Here is a 26,079-nt window from a genome sequence, read left to right as displayed (position 1 = left end):
ATTAGTTGACATTCAAAGTGTTGCTAAGTTTTGGCCCATACTTACAAAAGCATGTTTGGAACGTCGCATTCACAGGTGGTGGTGGGATGTCGACACAGCAATTCGGAATCTTGAAATCTCCAATCGCGAAGCTGTGAATTTGGAGTTTGAATTGCGGGATGTTGGCCGAAAATTAACCGACTGTGCTTAACCTGCTATCGGGGACTATCAATTACATCGTAAACTTCTAACCCACTTGTACGAAGGAAATATGGGTTAGGATCTTGGTTTGACTGCCTGAGATACAATTGACTATCGTTGCACTTCTAGAGCATTATGATGGGCTCATACTTCTTTTCCGATTGAATATGAAACGCCCGAAAAAATGCAATTCAATTGATTTTTTTTCTATATGGTGTGAGAGATTACCACTCGATAATGTCTAACTACCTAGGATCTGGGAATAAAGGTTTGTATAGTCCCCACAGCTCTTAACGGGATCCATCTCGGGAGCAGATGCCATCGCAACGACACAAATCTGAGTGCTATGGTAGCTGTCAACGCTGCTGACTTGGGTAATTTGAAGGCTTTGGTATCTGCTTATCTGTTCAACTCATAAGACTCCCATGTAGTCTTATGTTCCACCCGGAGATATCTGGAGCTAAGCCATATCGATGGACATGCCTGTCTACGTCATGAAGCTATCCAATAGCTCGCTCGAGCTCTTGATCCTCTTTGACTCTCTTGACTTGTTCACCGATGATTCAATACCTAGCATTAATCCACCAACCCTTTACTCTAGCCAGTAAACAAACTTCTCTGGTACATCTCGCACGCACCCTTTGCATTTGCCGTGACACTCGCTCTACTTAAACCGAAACGTATTGTACCCCGCCCGAAACCGTAAATGTTGGTGGGGTGAGTCCGAGGGTCGACCAAAAGGCGCGATGATGGATGGGTGAGCTGGAGTTTGGAGACACAACTCCGAACCTCCATCCTTTCTCGAGTGACTATAAAGAACCTGTCATCTCCATTTAAGTCTTGGCTTCCGACCATAATTATCATTATCAAGAATATCATCAACCATCACAATGCCTCTCCTACCTCAAAGCGTAAAGCCCCGCGTTATCCTGGGTCTCATGACCTTTGGACCTCCTGGTACTGAGAAGTTCGACGCCCGTATCTTTGACCCGGAGACATTCAACAAGGCGCTCGACGTTTTCCAGAGCAAGGGCTACAGTGAAGTTGACACTGCGCGTATATATGTCGGCGGAAACCAAGAGGGATGGACTGGTAAAGAGACCAAGTGGAAGGAGAGGGGACTCACTCTCGATACCAAGGTCATGTATCCCAAGGAACCTCGCGAAAACACCTACGACAAGGTCATCAAGTCTGTCGAGACCAGTTTGAAAGAGCTTGGAACTGACTGCATTGATGTAAGTTGCTGTGGACCAACGATAGACTAATAAGCGCTAACACGGTGAATAGCTGCTCTACCTCCACCGTCCTGACCGCGGTGTTCCCTTCGCCGAGACCCTCGAGGCTATCAATAAGCTGCACAAGGATGGAAAGTTTGTCAACTTTGGTATCAGCAACTTCACCGCATACGAGGTTGCCGAAGTTGTCATGACCTGCAAGTACAACAACTGGGTCCGACCTACGGTCTACCAGGGCATGTACAACTGCCTTACTCGTTCCATCGAGGCGGAGCTCTTTGTGGCCTGCAGAAGATACGGTCTTGATATTGTTGTTTATAACCCCATTGCTGGCGGTCTCTTGTCCGGCAAGATCAAGTCGATGGACATCAAGCCCGAAACTGGTCGCTTCTCTGACCAGTCTGCTATCGGCACTGCATACCGCCAACGTTACTTCAGAGAAAGCACATTCAAGGCCCTGAGTGTCATCGAGCAGGCAGTGGAGAAGAACGGATTAAGTATGCTTGAGACGGCGCTGCGATGGACGGTGCATCACTCCGGGCTGAAGATGAAAGACGGCAACGATGGAATCATCCTCGGCATGTCCAAGGTGGAGCAGCTGGAGGAGAACCTAGAGCTTCTTGAGAAGGGTCCTCTCCCGGACGAAGTGGTTGAAGCACTTGACCAGGCCTGGCTGTACTCCAAGGCAGACACTGCTAATTACTGGCACGGGGATTTGGAGTATACTTATGATGTGCACGAGGCTCTGTTTGGAGCATCGGCCAAGTAAATTGCGAGTAGGTAAATAGTAATATTTATCGTCTGACTAAGACCCGCGTGCTATTTGAAGAATTGAATTACTACCATTATTTTTATTGCAGGTATCTAATGGTGATACTACATATGAGCATGTCTCGGGATTGGGGGCGCGTGGGGAGAATAAGGTAGCACATGACTTTTGAGTTGTTGGTGTGATGCCCTTGGCATTAGGCATTGTTATCTGGATGATAGCGTAGCACGCAATCAGATCTTAGCTAGATCTAAGAGACATGTCAAAACCGGTTATTGTAGGTACATGCATGTATGTGGGAACAGGACTTTTGTAGCGAGTACCTTGTGAATTACAAGCCTTAGCCTCTGTAGAGTCTTTATTTTTTAAACATTATAATCAGTAAGTTAACATTTCCAACGGTTGAGTCATGTGTCCTAGGATATCCTAACCGCGATAACCTCTCTAGTGATGTTTATTTACCACCATGAATGCCTCTAAAAAGTCGAGATAAACCCCATGCAGACCAACTGAACTATGACGGCACCCCTAGTCCCCCCCGTGCCATCCAATTCCCCGCGCTGTTGGTCCCTTGCCAGTTTGGCCCCTGTAAAATGGGGTCTTGGGACCCGCTTGTCTCCGCCCTGGACTAGGCATGGCTGCTTTTCAACACCACCTTTACATACCACAGATCCAATACAACAGCCTCGATTCGACAGGTTACCCATACCCAGAAACACCCGGTCCAACCGCAGATCCCAGCTAAACCGTTTCACTCTTTTTTCTTTTATTGTATTTATATACTTGTACCGACCCGGTCCCTCCCTTTGCCCTCCATGTCTCGCCGCAATAACAGAGAACAAGAGGCCAGTCTCCTGCAAGGTCGCGATCGAGTATCCCTAGATTCGGATTCCGATTCGGATTCTTCCACCTCATCCAGTGACGATACCACATGCGAACCAGCTTCGTCCTCCGCTGCCAGACCAAGAACTGTTGGCGCTCGTGGCACCGCCAATCATCCGAGCAACGCTTCCGCTCCTGACACGAAACGCCACGATCGCAACAAGAATACAAAGTCAAAGTCAAACCTTGACAGTGAAGGATTGGAGTTGGACGATATGAACCCCAATGACCTCCGTCGCCCAAACTACCATCGTCATGGCGATGGTAAGTCTGGTGAACCCCTTCTTTTCAAGGAGGATGACCCTGAGCGCGGTCGCGCTGGCTATTCGCCCACCAGCGATAGCGGACGACGACCTAGCCAGGGATCAAGGGCATCCAGTGAAGATGATCTCCCCTATCATCCGAATGAGACGATGACTCGGCCAAGTATGAGCCGACGGTCCACGATGCGCAGTCGAAGCCCTCAAACCGCTGCCGAAGCTGCCGCGGACTCGACCAAGCAGAGGTACACGTACGCAGGATTCTTCCTTATCGTCAGTCTGATCGCATTTTGCGTCCAGACAGAACTGAGCGCACATATTCAGCATGACCTTGGTTGGGACAAAGCATATTGTATGATGTATTTCACTCACGGTTCCTGGGTTGTTTTATGGCCAATTCAGCTCCTTATCCTACGCTTTCAAAAGCGCGATGTGCCATGGCCCGTCTTCTGGAAAAGACACAAGCACCAATTGCGCACTACTGCCATTATGATTGAGAAGCAGACCCTCGATGTATTCCACATATCAATCCAGCATCGCGCCCGACCTGTTCGTTACTTTGTTCGTTTCACCGCTATTATTACTTGCGCCCTGACTGTCGCTGGGCTGAGTTGGTACATTGCTGTTAGTCTGACGACGCCTTCGGATCTGACGGCGATCTACAATTGCTCCGCCTTTTTCGCATACGTTTTCTCTGTTCCACTACTTCACGAGCCACTGCGTCTAGACAAATCGGTTGCTGTTCTTATTGCTATTGCCGGTGTTCTCGTCGTTGCTTACGGTGATACCAAGGAGGGAACCGAGAGTGTCGAAGCCGGCAACAGATTCTTTGGTAACCTTGTTATTGGTATCGGTTCCGTTCTTTATGGCCTCTACGAGGTCTTGTACAAGAGATATGCTTGTCCGCCCGAGGGATGCTCTCCTGGTCGAGGCATGATCTTTGCCAACACGTTCGGCTCTTTGATTGGCCTTTTCACTCTGACGGTCCTTTGGATTCCTCTTCCACTCCTTGACTTCCTAAACATCGAAAAGTTCGAGATACCCGAAGCTTCAACCTGCTGGCTCATCCTTCTTGCTGTTCTTTCCAACGCCACCTTTAGCGGTTCATTCCTCGTTCTTATTTCCCTGACATCGCCTGTCCTGTCGTCGGTGGCTGCGCTTCTCACCATCTTCCTCGTCGCCATCGTTGATTGGATGATCACTGGAGAGCCCTTGAGTTTTGCCGCCATTGTCGGAGGCGCCATGATTATCATAGCCTTCTTGGGTCTGACTTGGAGTACCTATCGCGAGATGAAGGAGCATGCGGCGAGGGAGCCTGTTGCCGACTTCACAGACAGTGACAAGGACGGCGATATTGACAGCGATGATGATTGAGTTTGTGTGTATTCACATGGCGTTTTGGGTTCGGATGAACGGTTATGGCAGAGGCATGGCATTTGATTCGTGTCATTCCACCACATACTGCCCGTTGGATCGGATATATATAGACTACATGATGCATGTAGAGGCGTTTGGTTTTGGGTTTGGTTTCATGTACAACCAGTTTATTATGGCTGAAACCTCACCAAGAGCTTATAACTTGGTCGGATATAAGTATGGATTTCGAGTGATAGACCTCGCATCAGACATAGATGATCGAAAACAAATGATCACAAAATCATTCATGCAAAAACTCACCCGGGTCTCGAAACGTATCAAATTCTTGCTTCAAGCAACGCAAATTACAAATCTTGTAATATCGAATTTATTTAAGTTGACCGTCATTTCAAATTCATCATGACCTTGGGCAAAAACAGCCTAAAACAGAGATAGGAAGTAACATGCGCCCCTAATATCATTGCTAACAAATCCCCCTATAGTGACTGGAACACTAAGGCCCCTCTTCTTCGGCTTGTTCTTGACTCTCGCTTTGGGAATCATCCTTGACGAAAACACCCTCGCTCTCTTCCCTCCACCCATTCACGCCATTGATGTGAGCATCATATGTGTTCATCCTCCAGACACCTTCTGCTGGCTTGTCGCCCGTCTCAAATACCTTCAACCTTTGCCAGCCCTGCTGCGGGATAGGCTCTAGCATCTGGCGCACGAGGAGGGCGTACGATGTATCGCACTCGAGCCACAGGTCCGAAAGATTGACCTTTGCAAGACTACTGCTTTCCCAAAAGTCGCGGTTCTTAGGCATGAGTTGAACAAAGAGATGCTCGACGGGTGGACAGTGCGGGATGAGAAAGTCCGAGATGTGGTGCGAAAGGGGGAACGTGGCAATGTAGGACAGCGATTTGAGGTTTTCGCAGATGACGCTGAACGAAGGGTCTGAAGCGTCGAAGATGGCAGGGAGGAGAGTTGCTGCCGAGTAGTGAAAGAATTCGTAGGTGGAGTAGACAGGTGCGAAGGAACCTTCGTTGATGAGAAGTGAGGGCCAGTCTCTGATGTGGAACAAGTCGCAAGGGATGCGGTCACGCAATCCAGATAGTTGCGAAGGCAGCAGATCTGATCCTTTCTTCTGCCCAGCACTGCTGGATGGCCGTGATAACGATAGAACGTAGTAGGTGCTGTCGAAAGCCCAGTTACTCGACAGATCGACGGTTCGGCTTAGAAGGGAGGCGAGGATGTCTATTGGGCTGATTACTGTGATGCGCAAAGGATCTATAACGTCGAATATGGTATGCCAAAGCCAGTTGTTGTCCCAAAGAACTTGGGCTCTCTGTTCGCCGTTTCTGCTTTGGTCATTTTCGCCTTCACGCTCATTGTCCAAGACAGATCGTGACAGGTTCAGGGAGGGCGTCTCCGGCAGATGCGCTGCAGGGGGCAAAAGTCCCCAGAGCTGACCATCGGCATATCGATCCTGGCCCGATCTCCTGGGAGCGTCAACTAGAATAGTGAAGCTTTCGACGGTAGATGCCAAGTTGTTGCGACGTATGAAACTCAACACCTCGATTTCGGATACGATGTCTTGCGCAGCTGGCTTGTTGAAGCGCCAAAAGGACCAAACGACATGTCGAAAGAGAGGTTTTATCAAAGAATTTCTCCAGAGACGACAGACTAGCGAAGCATTCTTCAAGGATGTATTCGGCCCAGATGATACAGGTCTCGAGAGCTTTGCCGGGTCTTGGTAGATGCGATGTTGTAAATCGGCTTCGGGGTCGATGAAGGTGAGGATATGAGTGACGAGCTCGTTGGGAAGATTCTGCATCGTCAACGTTGTGTGATTTCTGAGAACATGACTAGATTAGAAAAAATAAATCGAATTTGGTTTTGAAAAAGATGGAAAACTTGATGGGAAAAAAGATTGATCGATGTAAACGTGACTGACTGAGTTGAGTACCTACGTGCTGATGACGAACCAGGATTACCCCACGTCAGGCACGTCACCAAATTCGGCCTCGCTTCCTATCCTGGCCATGAGATGGACGAAAGGAAGTTTATATTGGATGTTCTTTTTAACTTGGTTTATGGTATATAATTACCTACTTGCATAGTTGGTATTCTAATGCAAATTGTCATGGGTTGTATAAAGAAGCCGTATGAAAACTCATATAAACAGAAGGCCTTGGGTTTGAGTAGAAAATCCTCGAAAATAGTTTAATGTTATCAAAGAGTTGTACATGGTCTGGCCGTGTAACTTCAAGTTTTAGATGATAATCTTCCTGTGTTTATGGTCAGTTCTTTTCAAGTAACCGTCGCCCATGTTGGTGGGTTTGCAAGACTGTTGCACTGCTTAAGTGCCTGTACTGTTCGAGTTCCTCATAAGGAATGTATATATCTCTATCTGTAGGGCGTTTATCGAGGAGAAGTAGGATTGGTTTCCTCGTGAATTGAATAGGTAGCCGCAATGAATTAACATGATTTATATGCTGTTATCGGTGCTATTCGAGATGATTCGTTTGATGGGCTTGGAGTATCTCGTTCAAAGGAAAAGACTAAAAATGCTACATAATACCTAGGTTGGATATACTTGTGACCGACTCTAAAGCCTGGTACCCTTCCATATTCATTTTATTTTAATTCAAGTTCATCAAGTGAATTCTTTTCGATCTTCCATTCTGAACAAATCAGAGCCAGCCGCTGGCAGGTGCGCGGCAGGTCCAGTTACCACGGCTGCCTCGAGCATTAAGTGAATGCCCCTAAACCAGGAGCACCTGACAACTAAAACAAAACAAAACAAAACAAAACCTACAACCCCATCAGTTTGCCTACCTATCGTTGAATCGCAAACAGAGTATTGGCTTGTCCCTTCCTCTGTACTACATAGGTAGCCAACTCTCATCATGGCGATCATATTCGAAGATCAACTCGACCGTCTCAAAGGAGGGGAATCATTAGAATTCGCCCACGCCCGCGCTGAGATACTTAGATCAGCCTACGATTCATACATCGAGTCTGCCCACGCTCGCCAATTCGCACCTCCTCCCTCTATCTTGCAGCTCATTGCATCCCCGGACATTGCAGTCAAACTGTCACGCTGCAGGAAGTCAGGCGCAGCGATCGACCTGACTATTGCCAAGAAGTCGGATGCATCCTACGAAAACTTCATGGGATACTGCAAAGAGCATAGATGCGTGGTCTTCAAAGGCGAAACGGGACTCTTTTATGATTTCGTAGACTTTGTTGAGTCGGCTGCCGCGAAGCATGGCATCAACGACACAACAGCTGTCTTGAGGGCTCCAGATAAGATTCGTATTCCTTTCGGAGGGCTGAAATATGGGCTCGAATATGAACAGTTCGTCGATCTTGTTGAAGTGCTCCAGTGCGCTATGTGGATTAGAACTTCACCAAGCGGTATAGCATATTCCCTATCCATACCGGCCAGTCATCGTGCACTAGCTAACAATCACCAAAGAACAAGAACAGGCGGGCAAAAGCTTTATCAAAATCGCCACAGATTCGCGAACTCCCCCACCCAGTACTCCCGAATACGTACCATCTTCGCCATCTGATACTCTCATAACAAACGGGACTATTCTCGAACACCCTGATGTGCCTAGCCAGAGCTTGAGCGACAGCGACAGTCCCTTGTCTTCTTGCGGATCGTCTATTTCTACACCTCCGCTTTTCCGCGATATGCCTTCGATTTGCTCAGATGATTCGAGTTCGGATGATTCGAGTGAATTATCTGACCCCCCGATGGTTATCAACACGCCACCATGGTTGAGATTTGTTTTCGATGAATAACCCAAGCGCTCAGAAGGTGTCATAAGATGACACTCTTGGTTGGGACGGAAAGGTCGATACTCGGAAAGCACTGATTTGTGGACGGATCAACTGGCAGTAGTTATGACGAGGGATCTTCCTTGTGGTTGATAATAAAGCGAAATGGGGCTATACTTTAGAACTCGGGCATATGGTTAGTAAAGCGGAACGAAATATATTGCCTCTTACTGGAACTAAGGCTACAGTTTCTATTAAAAGTTTCATGTTTAATAAAGCTATTCAAGAGGCCCTTAAGAGACAATCCAATTCGATCAAACAGAGCATTTCACTTTTTCAGATTGTTCAGGTTATTGAGTATAAGCAACTAAGCTCTATGTTCATTCATATGTAAGTGTGTGTAGTATCTAGTTAGATTATGTGTGTGGTAAATCATAGTCTAAACGCCAGCCAGCCATTGCCAAGTATTAAACCCAAAGTTCTAAGGAGAGGAAGAATTATAAAAAAAAAAGTATCCGTTATCCCAAAGCCCCGCCCGTAATGCATCTCATAAAAGTCGTAGAGTTGCAGCCGTTTACTTCTTGAGGCCACAAGCAGAAGGGTCGGCGTGGTAGACCTGGGCATTGACACGGCCGAGTTGAGTAGCCTGGCCACCAGTGAGGGCGTTCATGGCATCGAGGCCAATGTTGAAGCCGGAGGCGGCGTGGTCGATGGCAAGGACGTTGATCTTGCGGCCCTTGTACTCGAGGCGGTAGCAGCCACCGCAGTTGGGGGAGTTCCAGCCAGCGATGATGTTGACACCACCGACGTACTTGGTGGGGATGTTGCCCTGGGTCTTCCAGCCGTACTTGGTGATGAGACCGTTGGAGCCATCAGAGCAAGAGACGGCGGTCATGGGGCGAGACTTGTCATCGTAGCCAGTGTCGTAAGAGACTGAAGATAGTGTGTTAGTTGAGTGAAGGAGATTCAGAGAAATCTGAACGGAACTTACCAGTGGTGGCCGAGACGGCGGAGGTGAGAGCGAGAGCAGAGAGGATACCAGTGAACTTCATGTTGACGGTTGTGGGTTTTTGTGTTTAAGTTGAAGAGGTGAGTGGTGTTGGTGGTAGTGGTAGTGGTGAGAGTTGTTTGAGAGATGAGAGTGGTTGATTGTTGATGAGAGTGATGATGAAAAGAAACAGTATTTGGAGGAGATTCAAGAGTCTTCTTATACTTGACTGTTCACATAGATTCTCCAAGCTTCGTATGGGAAAATGGACCATGCCATGACATGCCCATGCTGTGCTATGCCATGCCACCATGCATCTAGCTAGCAACCTAGCTAAGCTACCCTGCCTTGTCCATCACGACACGAGCCTCGGACGATCGTCCATCTCCACATCCAAATCGAGAAAAGTGACTGGGAGGCTGGAGGCAGGACAAGCTTAGTTTCCGCTCCATGCATCGTCATAGCTACCGTTGCAGCTTAGCTTAGTAGAGCCTCTCTACAAGACAAGTCTATGTTTGCTGTCATCTCAGCTTAGTGCCCGTATTCTGGCTAATACTGAGCATGCCGCAAGGAGGCTAGGGTATGCCGATAGTCCGCAGTGTGCTATTTTGAGGAACGGATAGAAAAAAGTCAATGGGGACAATTGTGATCCAGACTGTGGTCCAGAATAATTTACCTAGACTAGCTGTCTGACAGTGCAGGGGTAGCCTGTGGCTTTCTGCCGGTCATGGCCCCCATTTTGAGGCATTGTGGGGTAACGTTAGGTAGCTTTTGGGGGAGAATCATCTCGTATTTCTGCTCGGCCTCTAAGCTAGTGTCGTCCCGTGAACAATTCAAGGTAACGTGCCTTTTGCTGGCTCTCTCGCATTCGTTATCTTTGCTAGCAAAATCGAAGTTCCACCGCTATAGAAATATATGGGTTTATTCATGATACGGAGTGACCGGTGAGATTCCAGCTACACATTGGCGTTGGTAGTGTATTGTTTTCAATGTTGTGGCATGGTCGAATCAGTTCAATCACTCGCAAACCAAAAGATCATCGTCGTTCGATCAAGATAAAGAACAGACTGTTGATCTGATGATCTCACCGCTCAACATAGAAATTTCCTATTTCCGCATAGTCACGCTCTTTTGATCTCAAGGCAAGGGTCCTGCCTGTTAAGCTTAGTTGGGGCGAGACCTTTTACCCTCGTATTCCTTCTTGCGCTGTCAATGGATATCCTGCAATGTATCGTGGGAAAATTGGAGAACAAACAGGAAGTCATTGGTATCAACAAGAGCAACATGGCAATGGTCTGAGCTTTGACGTTGTATTTATCCCATATTCAGAGCATGAACAACGTGGATCAACAAGCAAGGTTCATCTTTACTATTTACAGTGATTAAGTGAACGGTAGCCTCGGATAATACAAAAAGAAAGACAAGTTTGTTGAACGTCTTGGCTATTTTTGTGATCAGCAAAACTCCGCGAATAGGAGTTTTTACAGCATGGATAATACCCCATGTAGAACAAATGATACGAGAATTCACCAACGTCATGGTCTTGGGCTGTTGAGAAAAAAAGACCTCACTGAAGCTCAAGCAGGCAGGGATTCAAGTGCCGGAAAGCCCGGCAATGGTTGAGACCACATACGATACGAGACTCAAAATGCCAAGAAACATGATGCTGTGTTTTGTATGCCAAAAGAAACTGAGTCCCACGCAACAGCCCGTGATGCACTATGAACTTTGACAATGGTGGTGAGATAGAATTGGAGATTGTGCTATTTTAGGAGATGGACCTAGCTTCTGGAAAATTCATGCTAGCCGTCGGCATAACCGGTTGGGGCTGGGGTTGCACGGCCTATATCGTGTTTTCTCGCCCGGTAAAGAACCATATTGCCAGTGCTACATACCGAGCTAACTGAGTCGATTGAAATGTAACAACAGTCAAGTATAACTGTAATACCTGGTTGAATATCAAGATAATTCCATGGATACAACCGAGTTAATACAAGCGAGCTGATCTAGTTACATTCGCAAGTCACAAATGGCCTGAGCTCTGCCATGTCAATCAAGGATAGAGGAGTGGTTCGGTTCGTATTAACCTATAATGATATCTGATATGCATAAATGGTTCAGATAAGATGATCACACCGGTTTCTCAAAAAGGCCAACACCTTGTTTAGGAACTTACCTATGCTTCCACTCTACTGGCCCAGTCCAGTTCGTAGAACTAAGCACTCACAGCAGCCTCACTCTCTAATTTCTCTTCTCTTATCAGCCCATATAGATAGATTCTCTAACCCCGCCGCAATTGCTCTGTTCTGGACTTACGAAGACAATATTTTACCCCGCCAACTGCGCTGCTTATAATAACGTACCATGGCAAATTTTGCGAAAACCTGCGATAGAAAGCCGAACGGGTTTTTTTTAATCAATTGCACCCTGCAACGGTGAGCTCCGTCATCGGCCTTTGCTCCTCAGTGTCAGTCAGTCACAGTAATGATCAAATTCCACTATCGGCTGATCCATGCCTTTTCAATTGTTCAAATCTTCTTGATGTGACTTTTTTTGTAAATTCCTGAGTTCCTTCGTGAGAGCAAAATAATAATTGAGGTTCAAACTAGCCCCAATTTGCATCGCGCCATTGGACCCTCTCTTTGCTTGTTGGGTGCTTGTCTCAAAACTTTCCTCTCTCAGATACAGATACAGTTCCGACCTTCGGCACATAAGCAATAACCAGACAAGACGCAGCCATGGAATCCTTCATCATCAAGACCCCCTCCTCCAGCGCAAACATTGGACCCGGCTTCGATGTCATCGGCCTGGCCCTCTCCGTCTACCTCGAGCTTCACGTCACCATCGACCGGTCAAAGACAAAGTCCGAGCTCCCGCTCAACTGCAGAATCACTTACGAGGGAGAGGGAGAGAATGAGATCAGCCTCGATCCCGAGGTCAACCTCCTGACCCGCGTCGCTCTCTACGTCTTGCGCTGCAATGAACAGAGGTCCTTCCCCGTCGAGACCCATGTGCACATCAAGAACCCCATTCCTCTAGGCCGTGGCCTGGGTAGCTCTGGTGCTGCTGTCGTTGCTGGTGTTGCTCTGGGCAAGGAAGTTGGAGGTCTCAAGCATCTTGATAATGACCGACTATTCGACTACTGTCTCATGATTGGTAAGGACCGTTCCCACTATGAAGTGTCAGTCGTAAACTAACTTCAATCTCAGAGAGACATCCTGACAATGTCGGTGCTGCCCTCTACGGCGGCTTCGTCGGAACCTACCTCAAGCCCTTGACCCCCGAAGACGTTGCTCGTACAGAAATTCCTCTCAGCGAGGTTCTTCCCGCGCCCGCCGGAGGAGAGGATACTGGAAAGAAGCCCCCGAACCCTCCTCACGGAATCGGTCACCATATCAAGTTCCCTTGGGCCAAGGAGATCAAAGCTGTTGCCATCATCCCTGATTTCCAGGTTGCTACACATGCTGCGCGAGGTGTGCTACCAGCAAACTACACTCGCCCCGATGTGGTGCGTCTTCCAACATCTAAACCAACCCGCCAATCCAAAGCTAACATGTCACTAGGTCTTCAATTTGCAACGAATTGCGCTTTTGCCCGTCGCCCTTGGCCAGTCTCCTCCCGACCCCGAGCTCATCCACCTCGCCATGCAAGACAAGATCCACCAGCCTTACCGACAGACCCTGATCCCCGGCCTCACTGAGATCGTCGAGACAATGTCCCCCAAGACCGACGAGGGCTTCCTGGGAGTGTGCCTTTCTGGCGCTGGTCCCACGATCCTCGCTCTGGCGACGCACAACTTTGAGGCCATCGCTGACAAGATAATTGCCAAGCTGCGGGAACACAACGAAAAGAAGGATCTGCCTTGTCAGTGGAAGGTCCTCGAGCCTGCTGAGGGCACTCATGTTGTTCGATCATGATATTCTGAGACATAAAATATACCAAAGAGAAATGGGATAGAATTGTACACGGTCACATTTACTTGTAGATTGTAAAATACTATCAAAGTAGAGATAGCTCATGGAAGAAAATCAGGCATAGAAGTCGTGTCTAGAAACAAAGCAATCGAGAATGACCAAATGAAAATAGCGCAATAAAATACAGATAACACTTCACCTTTTGAACATTCTGTAAAAATGAAGACTGTAGACATTTAGTAAAATCATTTTACGTTTTTCCGATGTCGGAGTTCGTTACTTAGATGAGTGAGATTATGACTGAACGATTATGTGTACTTACCAACACGACCCTAGTTACTGGAAAGTTAGGATGGAAAGTCTCAAACAAATAGTTGAAATACTTATTATACTTATAGCATTTTCTAAAACAGATACGGTTGTGTGGTAGCATACTGCTGAAGGAAGAACATGAATACCGTGTGTCTGTAGGGTAGATTTACTGGCAAGGGCATATAAGACTGTTCTCATGCCTGTCGGCTATTCTTAAACATAGGTACTAGGTAGGTAGGTTAGCAGACATCCAGGATCCATCCGAAATCATCAATTAACCGACGACCGGTCGAATACAAATGGAATTGTGTTACAAATGAGGGGGACGATCCCGCTGCTTTCGGGTTGCGTTGCCATTCTCAAGTCTCGTTGACGAGCCGAACCGTCGGCTTTCTCCAATTGCGACATGCAGTGTCGCTTTGAACTATCCCGAAGACCGAGGTTTGCGTTGGAGAGTGTTTATAATACATGATGTGCACAGCAAACCCCTCACGTTTCGTTCATTTCTCTTTATTCCTCAAATTGTTTGTGTAATTAAGACACTATCAACACCCAAAATGTCCTCTCCTCCGCCAAAGGGCATCTACGTGCCCGTCCCCACGTTCTTCGCTTCCAAAAAGGCCGCCAACTACAACGCCATCTCCTCGCCTGTCGATGTTGAGACACAGGTTGCTCACGCCGTTTACTTGGCTAAGAATGGTATCAAGGGTGTAGTTGTCCTCGGTACCACAGGAGAGGCTGTACATATCCATCCTAGAGATCGCCATGCCATCCTCAGTGGTGTCAAGGCTGGTCTGGAGAAGGAGGGCTTCAAGGACTACCCTATCGTTGCAGGCACGGCAACGAACAGTGTCGAGGAGACTGTTGAGCAACTCAAGGATGCTCAAAAGTCTGGTGCTCAATGGGGTCTGACTCTTGTGCCTGGATACAATGCTGCTGCCGTTACACAGGAGGGTCTTGTTCAGTGGTTCACTGCAGTGGCTGACCAAAGTCCTATTCCTGTCATGATGTATGACTTCATGTCTGAGTAATACTGAAGCCACAAACTGACTGTTGTTTAGCTATCACTACCCCGGAGTATCCAACAATGTCAAGGTCGCCGTATCTACCTACGTTACCCTCGCCAAACACCCCAACATTGTGGGATGCAAGTTGTCCCACGGCGACGTGTCAGTAGCTGCGCAAATCGCCTCCAACCCATCTATCGACCACAGCCACTTCCACGCCTACACAGGTCTCGGCCAACAGCTGCTCCCTGTGGTTTCAGTGGGCTTTGTGGGTGCCATTGACGGCTCAGCTGGCTTCTTCCCCAAGTCACTGGTGCGACTTTACGAGTTGTCGACAAAGACACAGCCCACAGATGCTGAGATCCAGGAGCGAAGGGTCCTGCAGTTCAAGGTGAGCTCGATGGAGGAGCTGGTGGTCAAGTTTGGCACTGTTGGTATCAAGGAAGCTATTAGCAGACTTAGGGGCTTTGGAGATAGTGATGGAACGAGATTGCCGCTGATGGGAGGCATCCCAGGTGGTGATGCAGAATGGGCCAACTGGAAGGAAGTTGTTGGAGCTGTGGATGAGGTTGAGAAGTCTCTGTAAATATGTTGAAAAGATAAATAAAGAAGGAATCAGAGTATCTTCACTTGGAGTATCGTAGAAGATCTGCAAAGAGTGTCGAACTGTATCTCATTGGGGTTTGGGCTACAGAATTAACAATAGCGATAGCTTATACAACAAGAAACCGGGCGAATGGTTTAGTGGTATAATACTCCCTTAGCATAATTCGACCGAATAATCTGGGAGTGGTCCAGGGTTCGATTCCCTGTTCGTCCATTGCAGGTGGTTAGATTCCACCATATATCCTCTTTTTGTGTTACAACACAATTGTCAATCAAGTTATCTTTTGCTTGGTTTAACTGTCTCTCTTTTTGCACATACTACCCGCTTACGTGTGACGATCAGATAAGGAGTGAGATTCCAAGTCTAACTGTTAGACTGCTATATCCTAAAGTAACCACTTTAGGTCTCAAGGTGGTACCACTGCTTTTAGTGGTTTAACTGGTTATGAGCCCAGAGTGTTACATAATATATACTTCTGCTGCAGCTTCCCTATGCTCTTAGGTTTAATTCCTATGGGATCTTAGGATATTAGTAAAATAGTAAGATAGTATAATCTTAAATGAGCAGTCTGAGCCAGTTATGCAAGAGGCAAGCTAGGCTTAGGGGGAAGTGGTAGACTGCTATATCCTAAAGTAACCACCTTAGGTCTCAAGGTGGTACCACTGCTTTTGGTGGTTCAACTCTAACAATATGTTGGTGTGTTGGTGTTGTAGATTGCCATTTAGCCAGTCCTCCCTCAGGGGCTGTTATGCGGGATTATAGGACGATTAGAATATTTAAACTCTTACTTTATCCTCCTATGCCTATCTCTACTCCCTTTCTTTTAAACAAATCGACGTTGGATCATTAACGTTTGTTTAATTGAATACCTTCATCGTCCCCAACGTTGTTATCGCTCGGCCGAGTCCCCACCGAAACTCCGTACCTCGGTTCTTCTGATAGCTCACTCAATCTAATTAGTGGCATTGATTGAGTGAATGCGAAATAATATTGAGTTTTTTAGTTCTTGCTCGAGGACAAATCAACGGCATCTTCGGCCACTCATAAGCTGTTGTAAGAGTAGCTGACCGATATTTTGTCACGGGCACTTGCGCATCTGGCGGGCGCATATGCAAACACAGCAAAAGACCGCCTTTTCACCCTTTACCCCTGTCCGCCAACATTTGTCGCAAAACACCAGCAATCAACCATCATGGCTGGCGCCGCAAAGAAAATGTTCGGCCTCTCGCAAGTAGTGCCTGTTGTTATGCCTCTTATTGCAGGCTCAGCTGGATATGCTGCCTACCGAGTCAACTGGGGTCCTCTGATTAGGGAATTCCTTACAGGACCTGGACGGACATCGCGGATCCTGCTGTTGTTCTTTATCGTGTTTAACTGGAAGAGCATGCCCTTTGCTTGGACTGTAAGTCTCAATATCTTTTCCTATACTTAGCGACTCTACTAACATCGTATAGTATCGCGTATTATACACCATATTCCTCCACGGCTACTGGCGCAAATCGCCGTCTCTCGGCCCCAATGCTCTTTTCAAGCCCATGATTTCCACTACGCACGCGCCCATTCTCGAGATAGACTACAACTTGCACAAATCAAATTCAACATACTTTGCCGACCTCGATGTCTCGCGATCGCATCTCGTCACCTACCTCTGTCGCGCCTCTTACATGACACTCGCCAACAACGCAAAGACCAAGCTCGTCCTGGACCCAAAGACCGATCAGCCAATCAAGGGCAATGTGAGCATCATCCTGGGTTCCGTCGCTTGTAGTTTCAAGCGCGAGATCCCCGCTTTCAAGAACTTTGAGATGTGGAGTCGTATTTTGTGTTGGGACCGCAAGTGGTTGTATATCGTTACGCATTACATTCCCAAGGGAGCTGCCAAGCCTACATCGTGGCTCGATCCTACGTTCAAGGAGACTTCTGCGCGAGGTCCCCAAGACGCCGCCGGTGGATGGCATAGGAGGATCTATGCGACCGCCATCAGCAAGTATGTCTTCAAGCTGGGTCGCTTTACTGTGAACCCAGCCATCATGCTGGGCGGTGCCTCTGGACTTCTACCAGAGCGTCCTGGCGGCTGGACTACTGGACCAGAGCAGCTTGGTGATATGTCTGTCGACCTTTCTGATGTCGATTTGGAAGTTCCAGGAGAATGGGACTGGCAACGTGTTGAGGCGCAGCGACGTAAGGGTGTCGAGTATGCAAAGCACTTCCAGGAGCTTGATACACTACATGAGCTGTTTGATGGAGGTAATGAAGGTGCTCTAGGCAAGTTTGCGCCCTAGGCGGCGTCGGAATAGAGCTCGGAATGGAAGATGAAAGCTAGAAAAAGGTTTATAGATGATATGGATGAATGACTTGTCCATGGGTAGAGTTTTGTAGATGAACGCCTCGTGGGTTTATGTCACGAGTTCACGAAGGTCGATCGCCACAAGTAGAAAGAAGATGAAATGATAATAAGACTTATGAATATTTATTACAGCAATCCAACTTATACATGACTGAGAAGTAGTAAACTTGGCCTTGCCTGAGCCACTCGGTTTCGATATCAGTTCTTCATGGCACCAACTAGAAGGTAGTTACTGCGCGAGGTTTCTGTTTACACACGTGGGAAAGGAGAACAACTATATTTCTAGTTTGTGACATGGCTTAAGCTTTCCTAGTATACTTCGAGTTCTCAACTACAGGACTAACCTATCGGCGTCAACTAAAACTTGGGAGTAGAACAACTAGTTTTCCTAAGGAGAATATACACGTTGTGATCGAACAGTTGTCTAGATATACACACATCAACCACTGAACTCTAAGGCAAGCACGAGGGTGATAGATGAAGCATATGGTGAGCTGTGCACATAAGTGGCTGTTGGGGTTTCTAGAACTGCTTGGTGTCTTGTTGATTGACGGTTAAAGGAAGAAAGGATATCTGTAACCTGAGTATGCTAGTGCCTAGGTATATCTTGGTACTTCGATCATTAGTATATCTTTCCCAGCTCTCAACTAAAGCCCAAACCTTCTTGTTGTACTTGGTATCCTTAACTATAATGTTGACTCATCCGCCCAAGTCAAAACCTCTTTGAATCACAACCATAAAGTTTTTATGATAAACTACTAACTTTCTTAACAAAAATATCTACATAATAATCAGCCGTATGCACATCAGCTGTTTCTTCCTTCTTTCTTTCTCATCCCTCAACCACAACAGTTTCGTCAAGACCTCACCCAACTCCATCCTCTCAGACATCAAGTCTAAAAGACTACAACCACCCCAAACACAAACCACAATGGGCCAGAGCCAATCAAACGAATGGGTCAAAGTCCCTGACTTGGAAAATTCCGCAGACAACACCAAGCCTACTGAAAACAACAAGTCCACAGAGAACACTAATCCCACAGACGTGCTCAAGGTTATGGAGCCCAGCAATTTATCTCCAACATCTTCATCTCTGGAAGTACATCTGAAGCAAATGTCTAATGACTTCGATGTATATCAAAAGAGGTTGGAGAGCATCACGGTACGTACAACGCTGCAAGTATACACTATCTGCCAGAGTATTTTCTGACCTTTTACACAGGAGCACATGATTGTAATTGATGAACTTGTGGCAAAGATTAGCGGTCCCGTCATGGAAGGAGTATGCAGATTCCGCAAGGTCCGTGATGAGATGGGATCTCTGGTAAACGAAGACAACGCTTCCCAAAAGCACCAGAAGCAGGTAGAGATGCTCGAGGTTGCGATTGTTACGCACCGGAAGATGGTCATTACGGCCCACTGGCTAAACAGGGTCCTGTCCAATCTGAGCACCGATATGAGCAACTCGAAGTTTTATCTTGATAAGTAGCACAGACTTTAACGTCCAGCATGGGCATGCTCTCGATGGACCTATGGCCCTTTGGTCCAGTTGTACACGGCTCAATTGTCAAGTACTTTCCTCGACTCTCCCTTCATGTGCCAATCTTCTGATGAAAGATCTAATAGCCGAGGCAGCCCTGAGGGAGATCTATAGGCTTAATGATATATCTAGCTTGGAGAATAAAACACATGAAATCTGCTGAAAATGTTAACTGCCCGGGTAGTGAGTGACAGAAATAATGACGTGAGCTTTAGAATACAAAACATAACCCAAGATTATCTAAATTACATAAGTGCTTCAAGGGGCCAGCTTTGTTATATCCTGAGGACTGCGCATGACACCTTCCTGCTCGCAGATCGACAAGAAACATCGCCAAATACCGGCAACAGAACCACTCCTAGTCACTTTGCGGAGTTGAGTAAATAAAAGCCTCGGGCCAAGCCAAGATCCTTGTTGAACAAAATGCGGAGAGAGCATGGCAGGCGGGTTGCATAAAAACCGATACTGATTTAGTGGTTGACATAAATATTAGATCACACTTAGTGCTTACATAGCCTAAGAATGGTCTAATTATTTCGTCTGAACTTCTTCAAGTCCCTATTTTTTTGCTACCCACCTGCATGGTTGGTCGTTGAAAGAAAGTGTCACCAACTTTGCATAACCAACATGGTTCAACATTCCGTCCAAATCACTCTATTTCCGCGATATATCGGAATATCTTCCGCTATACCTACCTAAAATGAACGGAACATGGGTCGAGTTGGAGGTGTGACCCCACCAGAGTCTACCGATGGGCATGTAGTTGATGGCTTGTGATTGATGCTTCCTTCAAGCCCGGTCAAAGGAATACCCTGGTATGCATAACAGAGTCCATATACTTGACACGATACCCTAGCTACTCCCAAGGTCAACATGCCCAGCACTTCTCTTCCCCTCTCCTTCTCTGATATCCTACCATGGAGGCTTCAGGCGCAGACAAGGGATTCTTTCAGAAACCGCCCGTTCTGAATAATCAGTTCTACGACGATGTGGCGTTCCAGAGATGCTTTAAGCGTAGGTCCACGCTAATACCAATCTTTTCAACTATCATCTGCTGACTTCCGCTTAGTATTCCTTCCGAAACACATCATCCGTCAAGTTGAAGCTGAAGTGGCTGCTCTTGGAGGTGATGTTCTCTCCGACGAGGTCTTTTCCTGGATCACAGATGCGGAGCGAAATAAACCATATGTCAAAGGCTCAGGTCGTGATGTGTTCGGCCAGTGGAAGGGCGACCTAGTCACTGGCGAAGGATGGCGTGGTCTCCAGAACTTTGGTCTGTCTCGAGGGTAAGATACAAAGTCTGCACACCGAGCCAGCATCGCTAACTTATCTCAGCTTCGTTGCGGCCGGATATGATACCGAGTACGGTCCATTCGCACGAGCATACCAGTTCTTGCGTATACAGCTTTGGACGCCGTCGTGTGCCAATGTCGGCTGTCCTTCTGCCATGCAAGACGGTGCCGCTCGACTTTTACAGACACACCTCATGAGCCCTGAACTCTCAAAACGCCTAACGGACACACAGAGAAGAGTGTTTGAGAATGCGTTCCAACACCTCACCTCAAGAGATGCTTCATATGCCTGGACTAGCGGGCAGTGGATGACTGAAAGAACAGGAGGTAGTGATGTATCGCTAACAGAAACCACAGCAATACATCAACCTACCTCCGGCCTTGAACTGGCATCCAAGGTCGAGGATATCCCCCTAGGACCCTGGACTATCAGCGGCTTCAAGTGGTTCTCTTCAGCAACCGACTCAAGAATGACTATCCTCCTCGCCCGTACATCCAAAGGTGGGCTCTCGACTTTCATCGCGCCAATGTATAAGCATGATCTCCATGCTCTTACGGCCACGGGTCAAGCAAAAGAGAATGGAGAGAAACTAAATGGTGTGCGCATCCAACGACTCAAGAACAAATCAGGCACGCAGTCCCTTCCTACAGCCGAACTTGTGCTCGAAGACATGCGGGCTTGGCTTGTAGGCCAGGAAGGTCGTGGCATTCAGGAGATTGCAAATGTCCTGACATTGACTCGAGTTCATTCTTCAGTTTCAGCCGTAGGTTATCTAGGAAGAGGGTTAGCCATCGCAAGAGCTTATGCTCGAGTACGAGAAGTAGGTGCAGGGAGGGGAACCCGGATGAAGCTTACAGAAAGCTCCTTACATATGAGAACGCTGTCCAAGATATCGTGCGAGTATCGAGGACTCATGCTTCTTTCCATGTTCACATCTTATGTTCTTGGAGTCTCTGAGCATGGTGTCTCCTCGACCTCAAGTCTCTCACCAGCACTTGAGACACTTACACCCTCAAAACAGCATGCTGCACCTCTGGTCCGAGTCGTCACACAGCTTACAAAAGCCTATGTCTGCAAAGCATCTGTCCAACTAATCTTCTCATGTATGGAATCCCTCGGTGGTGTCGGGTATCTCGCCAACGAAGAACAAGAATACCTCAACATAGCCCGTTTGCATCGCGACTGTGCCGTGCTGCCCATATGGGAGGGCACGACAGATGTGCTAAGCACCGATTTTCTACGTGCATTGAAACATCCCAAGGGTGGCCGAGAAGCTCTTGACGCTCTTGAAGACTTTGTGAGGAGAGGTATTGCTTCCCAAGGAAAGATACCTCAACCTCAAGGCTGGGACCCACTGGAAGCTTGGAAGGAATTGAGACAGCGCATCGAAAGTGAGTCCTTGGCAGATTTAATGGGCGACGCTAGGGAAGTTCTCTGGGGTGTTGCAGATATACTGGCATCTATCTTGCTTTTCATCGACGCGGGCAGTGATGGTGATCAAGTCTCATCGGACATATTCTTACGCTTCCTCGAGACAAAGAACGTTGTTACGAAGCGAGAGAAGGTGTCGGCAAAGGAACAGCTTGTGAGGGATATTGGGGTTGTGTATGGAAGCACCGCAAGTGACATGTCACCTAAGCTTTGACTTTCTCACCATGGCTGATCCCAGTAAGTTCCATGCATGCATACGCACAAGCAGTTCACAGCGATCACCAACACGGGCGTTACAATAGTCCGAGCTTCTATGCTTGAATTTTAACTATTAAGAATAAACTGCTAAAGTAGGACTCGATAGTCGAGAATTTGAATACTGAAAAACATCCAGCCAATTGGTCACCACCTTAAAAGTTCTTGCATGTCCCCTTCAAATTCTTCACCTTGAGCGTTGTCTTCTTGCACGTCGAAGCACCAGTGTGCTTGTCACCAAACAGCACCGTTCCCTTTGAACTTGTTGAAGTCTTGGAGCATGAGTTGAAAGCGGTTGCACCGTCGCGGCGGAGAAGAGTGTTGCTGCCACTCTTCTTCAAGGTCCAAGACTCAAAGCCAGGTGTTGGGTCGACGCATTTAACCTCGCCGCTAGGGTTCAGGAAGCAGGCATTGAAAGAGCGGTCTCGCAGAATGTTTTGCGAATTGGATAGGTCAATGCAGAAGAAGCCGTTGGTGCTGCCAGCATTGAGGAGCAAGTTTCCATTGCTGTTTTCTTGCACTGCTGCACTGCTGGCTACGTCATATAGTGTGAAGCAGCAGTGGCCGTCAAAGACAGTATCTCGAGGGATGACTGCAGCAGTGACCAGGGTGCAAAAGAGAGTGATCAGAGAGAAGGACTTCATATTGAAGTAGTTGAATGGTGTATACTGTGAGTATTGGGTATTGGGTATCTTGGGTGATTAAATAGAGTAAAAGACTTGTGATTGAGGCCAGCTCAAAGTGTGTTCAAAGATGATCGTGGAGGGTCTGATTGATACCAGTCACCACCACGGAGGATATACCCTACCTTTTATAATGCTCCAACCCATCAATTCACTTGCTGATCAAGGTGAGACTACTCACGATCAGCATAATTAAGCCCATTCACAGGCATCCAACCGAAGTGTGTGAATGCATGTTGGGCCCGAAGGATTGAGTCACGATATCAAGCCCCAAAGTAAGCGGGGGCAGAGTAATATTTCTCATGAGTGAAAAAGAGTCGGTCTCGAGTTTTCTCCCAAAGTTGTGATGGGTTGTGCAGTGTGATTCCCAGTGATGGACGTGACGATTTCCATTGGGAGTCGTGAGGTTTCGCGCTATAGGGCGAGGACAGCTAGGGCCCTTCTAGGGGGATTTGCGGGAGCGAATAGCCTCTCAGGAACAGCCGCGAACTAGTTAGCAGAGTACCATTCAGTCATGCAGTTGGTTGTGATTGCCGTTCATGCTATGGGCTTGAAGATGCAAGGCACAGTCACATGTAGGTGACAGACCAGGGTATCCTTTCCTTGTGTCGTACACCGCAGAATTGGGAGAAGAAGAAGAAGGGCGAGGATATATCTCCATTGAATAAAGCCAGAGCATGTTTAGGGTAAGAGATTGGCTGTTGGTTAAATGTGACGATAGTGCATGATTTTCAAGGTGATCAGGTACCCAATGAGAGGTCGAGAAAGGGTCCATCACTTTTGGGTTGCAGCACCCAACTGATCACGTGAGACTCAATGCATCGGTTCTCGGCGAAGGCCTTGAGCTTGGACCACCGTTTGTTACGTTCACCTCAAAGCGCAACCGTTTTGCCCGCTCTCACTCCTCAACCCGTCTAGACCTACGTCTACATTCCTTCTCTCAGGATATGATGTATTCCTTTTGATCCTTTTTCTCTTTTGGTATCACTAGTACATACTAACTACCTGACGTGTGCTACTTAGATTGGCCTGGAACTTACGTTGGTGCTTTTTATTGTGCCATAAGCAGCCTTTTCTGACTTGAGCAATTCTCTAGGCATTCATTCTAGCTCACCTACATTTTCCCCGACCTGCCTATTCAGACTACGGGGGTTTCCACTGTATTTTACACAACCCACTCACCAGACATAACACTTCACTCTCAACTTTGACTCGGCTTTATCATCATTTCTCATATAGCCCAGCAAATCGAATATGGCCGATGAACATACCATGTCCAACGAGGAGTGGGACGAGGTCGCTCAGGACATCCCCTCACTCTCCGACCCTTTCCTGCAGCAGTATCTCACAGGCCGGACAAACCTCATAAGCCAGGAGAAAAAGTCTCGCTCCGATGCTTCTTTCAGGGCTTCTCTTTCACCTATTGCTCAGCGCGCCAGTGATATTGTTGACCGCATTCGTGATCAAGAGAATGACACTGTCTGGACCCCTCAAGTTGAGGAGGACCTCGCCCAGGCTGGGAATGAGTGCATCTTCCCGGGAATGATGTTCATGCTGGCAAAGGACCGAATGGAAAAGACAAATCTCTGGAACATTGTTCGTCGTATGCCAAAGGGTGCTCTGCTGCACGCCCACATGGATGCCATGGTCAACTTTGATTTCCTCTTCGATCAGCTTGTCAAAATGCCAGGCATGCACATAAGCAGCGATCGACCCCTTAACACAGACGAGTCCAGAGAGGATGCGACTCCCAACTTTCGATACAGAAAGCAGGCCGACGCCGAGGCATCCATTTGGGATGAGAGCTACAAGGCCGGTACCTTTGTGCCATTGACAAAGGCAGCTGATGAGTTCCCTCATGGTGGAAGAGCAGGTTTCTTCAAGTGGCTCAAGGGAAGATGCACTCTCTCCGTCACTGACAGCCACGAGCAGCATCACGGCGTCGATGCCATCTGGGTCAAGTTTGCAAAGTGTTTCATGGTTTGCGCCACCATCATTCACTACGAGCCCATGCTCCGAGTCTTCCTTCGCGAACTCATGAAAAACCTCAAAGATGACGGTGTGAACTGGGCCGAGCTTCGGTAAGTTACAAGTGAGATTATTCCAGACGCTCTCTGACAAATTATAGCATGACGTGGTCACTTAACTATTGCCGCGACCAGCAAGAAGAGCCTGAGAAGGACTACAATCACCTGTTTGAGGTCATAGGCGAGGAGATCGACAACTTCAAGAAGTCTCCTGAAGGAGAGGGTTTCTGGGGTCTCACTACCATCTGGACCTCTCTACGCAGCTGGCCAACTCGTGCGATCGTCGAGAACATGGACTTCTGCATCGCCACCAAGATGGCCTTCCCTGATCTCATTGCGGGATACGATCTCGTAGGCCCTGAAGATATGGGTCGCCCCCTATCTGATCTCCTCCCCGAGCTGTTTTGGTTCCGCAAGCAGTGCGCTGTGGAGAACGTCAACCTTCCCTTCTTTTTCCACGCCGGAGAGACCCTTGGTGACGGCACAGACACCGATTCCAACATATTTGATGCCATCCTGCTAGGAACTCGACGTATCGGTCACGGATTCAGTCTCTTCAAGCACCCCCTCCTCATCGATATGGTCAAGGAGAAGCGCATCCTCATCGAGTCGTGCCCCATCTCCAACGAAGTCCTCCGTTTGTGTGGCTCCGTAACAGCCCATCCCCTGCCAGCCCTCCTGGCCCGTGGTGTCGCTTGCAGTCTGTGTAACGATGATCCCGCTATGCTCGGGCAAGACACAGCCGGCATGTCGCACGACTTTTTCCAGGCCGTCCAAGGATGGAAGAACCTTGGTCTCGCAGGCCTCGGCAGTCTTGCCGAAAACAGTGTCAGATGGGCTGCTTTTGAGGACCAGAGCCAAGCCGATTGGATTGACGGCATCAAGCAGGCCAGTCTGGGTAGCACCCTAAAGGCCAAGAGGATGCAGCAGTGGCAGATTGAGTGGGAGAAGTTCTGCCTCTGGATTGTCGAGGAGTTTGGAGACGAGTTTGGTGATGAGGCAAAGGAAAAGGCCAACGATGCCTAAAGACTTGCTTTTTTTTAATTTTTTTTATGACAAGACGATAGAGCGAGACAAAAGAAAAGCGGAAAAGGGGTGCATAAAGGCGTTGCGTACTGAGATTTGAGGCATGTTCAACACGGACGGGTGAAAAGGATTCAACCACTGTCTTTGCGGTTTCAGAAAAGTGCCTGTGTCATAG

The 26,079-nt window shown here is 47.7% G+C and overlaps 12 protein-coding genes across 12 annotated transcripts, besides 2 other annotated features; 9 read left to right on the top strand and 3 right to left on the bottom strand.

Annotated features, from left to right (window-relative positions):
- Positions 1–1,070: 1,070 nt before the first annotated feature.
- FPSE_03657 (uncharacterized protein) lies at positions 1,071–2,184 on the top strand (the record flags this gene model as incomplete). The annotated part of the gene is made up of 2 exons (XM_009256776.1): positions 1,071–1,415; positions 1,468–2,184. 2 exons carry the CDS (start codon positions 1,071–1,073, stop codon positions 2,182–2,184), a joined length of 1,062 nt encoding a protein of 353 aa, XP_009255051.1.
- An 815-nt stretch (positions 2,185–2,999) lies between these two features.
- FPSE_03658 (uncharacterized protein) lies at positions 3,000–4,700 on the top strand (the record flags this gene model as incomplete). Its single annotated transcript, XM_009256777.1, has 1 exon — positions 3,000–4,700. One exon carries the CDS (start codon positions 3,000–3,002, stop codon positions 4,698–4,700), a length of 1,701 nt encoding a protein of 566 aa, XP_009255052.1.
- A 496-nt stretch (positions 4,701–5,196) lies between these two features.
- FPSE_03659 (uncharacterized protein) lies at positions 5,197–6,519 on the bottom strand (the record flags this gene model as incomplete). The annotated part of the gene is made up of 1 exon (XM_009256778.1): positions 5,197–6,519. The coding sequence occupies one exon, from the start codon at positions 6,517–6,519 to the stop codon at positions 5,197–5,199; it is 1,323 nt and encodes a 440-aa protein (XP_009255053.1).
- Positions 6,520–7,474: 955 nt separating this feature from the next.
- Positions 7,475–7,499: a microsatellite.
- Positions 7,500–7,594: 95 nt separating this feature from the next.
- Positions 7,595–8,498, top strand: FPSE_03660 (uncharacterized protein; the record flags this gene model as incomplete). The annotated part of the gene is made up of 2 exons (XM_009256779.1): positions 7,595–8,105; positions 8,167–8,498. 2 exons carry the CDS (start codon positions 7,595–7,597, stop codon positions 8,496–8,498), a joined length of 843 nt encoding a protein of 280 aa, XP_009255054.1.
- Positions 8,499–9,048: 550 nt separating this feature from the next.
- FPSE_03661 (uncharacterized protein) lies at positions 9,049–9,526 on the bottom strand (the record flags this gene model as incomplete). The annotated part of the gene is made up of 2 exons (XM_009256780.1): positions 9,049–9,407; positions 9,466–9,526. 2 exons carry the CDS (start codon positions 9,524–9,526, stop codon positions 9,049–9,051), a joined length of 420 nt encoding a protein of 139 aa, XP_009255055.1.
- Positions 9,527–9,732: 206 nt separating this feature from the next.
- Positions 9,733–9,771: a microsatellite.
- Positions 9,772–12,200: 2,429 nt separating this feature from the next.
- On the top strand, positions 12,201–13,379 carry FPSE_03662 (uncharacterized protein; the record flags this gene model as incomplete). Its single annotated transcript, XM_009256781.1, has 3 exons — positions 12,201–12,618; positions 12,672–12,970; positions 13,026–13,379. 3 exons carry the CDS (start codon positions 12,201–12,203, stop codon positions 13,377–13,379), a joined length of 1,071 nt encoding a protein of 356 aa, XP_009255056.1.
- An 866-nt stretch (positions 13,380–14,245) lies between these two features.
- Positions 14,246–15,281, top strand: FPSE_03663 (uncharacterized protein; the record flags this gene model as incomplete). Its single annotated transcript, XM_009256782.1, has 2 exons — positions 14,246–14,697; positions 14,750–15,281. The coding sequence occupies 2 exons, from the start codon at positions 14,246–14,248 to the stop codon at positions 15,279–15,281; spliced, it is 984 nt and encodes a 327-aa protein (XP_009255057.1).
- A 1,213-nt stretch (positions 15,282–16,494) lies between these two features.
- On the top strand, positions 16,495–17,584 carry FPSE_03664 (uncharacterized protein; the record flags this gene model as incomplete). The annotated part of the gene is made up of 2 exons (XM_009256783.1): positions 16,495–16,704; positions 16,757–17,584. 2 exons carry the CDS (start codon positions 16,495–16,497, stop codon positions 17,582–17,584), a joined length of 1,038 nt encoding a protein of 345 aa, XP_009255058.1.
- A 996-nt stretch (positions 17,585–18,580) lies between these two features.
- Positions 18,581–19,138, top strand: FPSE_03665 (uncharacterized protein; the record flags this gene model as incomplete). Its single annotated transcript, XM_009256784.1, has 2 exons — positions 18,581–18,811; positions 18,872–19,138. The coding sequence occupies 2 exons, from the start codon at positions 18,581–18,583 to the stop codon at positions 19,136–19,138; spliced, it is 498 nt and encodes a 165-aa protein (XP_009255059.1).
- A 968-nt stretch (positions 19,139–20,106) lies between these two features.
- On the top strand, positions 20,107–22,127 carry FPSE_03666 (uncharacterized protein; the record flags this gene model as incomplete). Its single annotated transcript, XM_009256785.1, has 3 exons — positions 20,107–20,203; positions 20,259–20,475; positions 20,525–22,127. 3 exons carry the CDS (start codon positions 20,107–20,109, stop codon positions 22,125–22,127), a joined length of 1,917 nt encoding a protein of 638 aa, XP_009255060.1.
- Positions 22,128–22,323: 196 nt separating this feature from the next.
- FPSE_03667 (uncharacterized protein) lies at positions 22,324–22,812 on the bottom strand (the record flags this gene model as incomplete). Its single annotated transcript, XM_009256786.1, has 1 exon — positions 22,324–22,812. The coding sequence occupies one exon, from the start codon at positions 22,810–22,812 to the stop codon at positions 22,324–22,326; it is 489 nt and encodes a 162-aa protein (XP_009255061.1).
- A 1,293-nt stretch (positions 22,813–24,105) lies between these two features.
- FPSE_03668 (uncharacterized protein) lies at positions 24,106–25,904 on the top strand (the record flags this gene model as incomplete). Its single annotated transcript, XM_009256787.1, has 2 exons — positions 24,106–24,932; positions 24,980–25,904. The coding sequence occupies 2 exons, from the start codon at positions 24,106–24,108 to the stop codon at positions 25,902–25,904; spliced, it is 1,752 nt and encodes a 583-aa protein (XP_009255062.1).
- Between the last annotated feature and the right edge of the window lie 175 nt (positions 25,905–26,079).

The sequence above is a fragment of the Fusarium pseudograminearum genome, chromosome 1 (genome assembly GCF_000303195.2).
Source record: "Fusarium pseudograminearum CS3096 chromosome 1, whole genome shotgun sequence".
NCBI lineage: Eukaryota > Fungi > Ascomycota > Sordariomycetes > Hypocreales > Nectriaceae > Fusarium > Fusarium pseudograminearum.
This window is presented reverse-complemented; position numbering and strand designations above follow the sequence as displayed.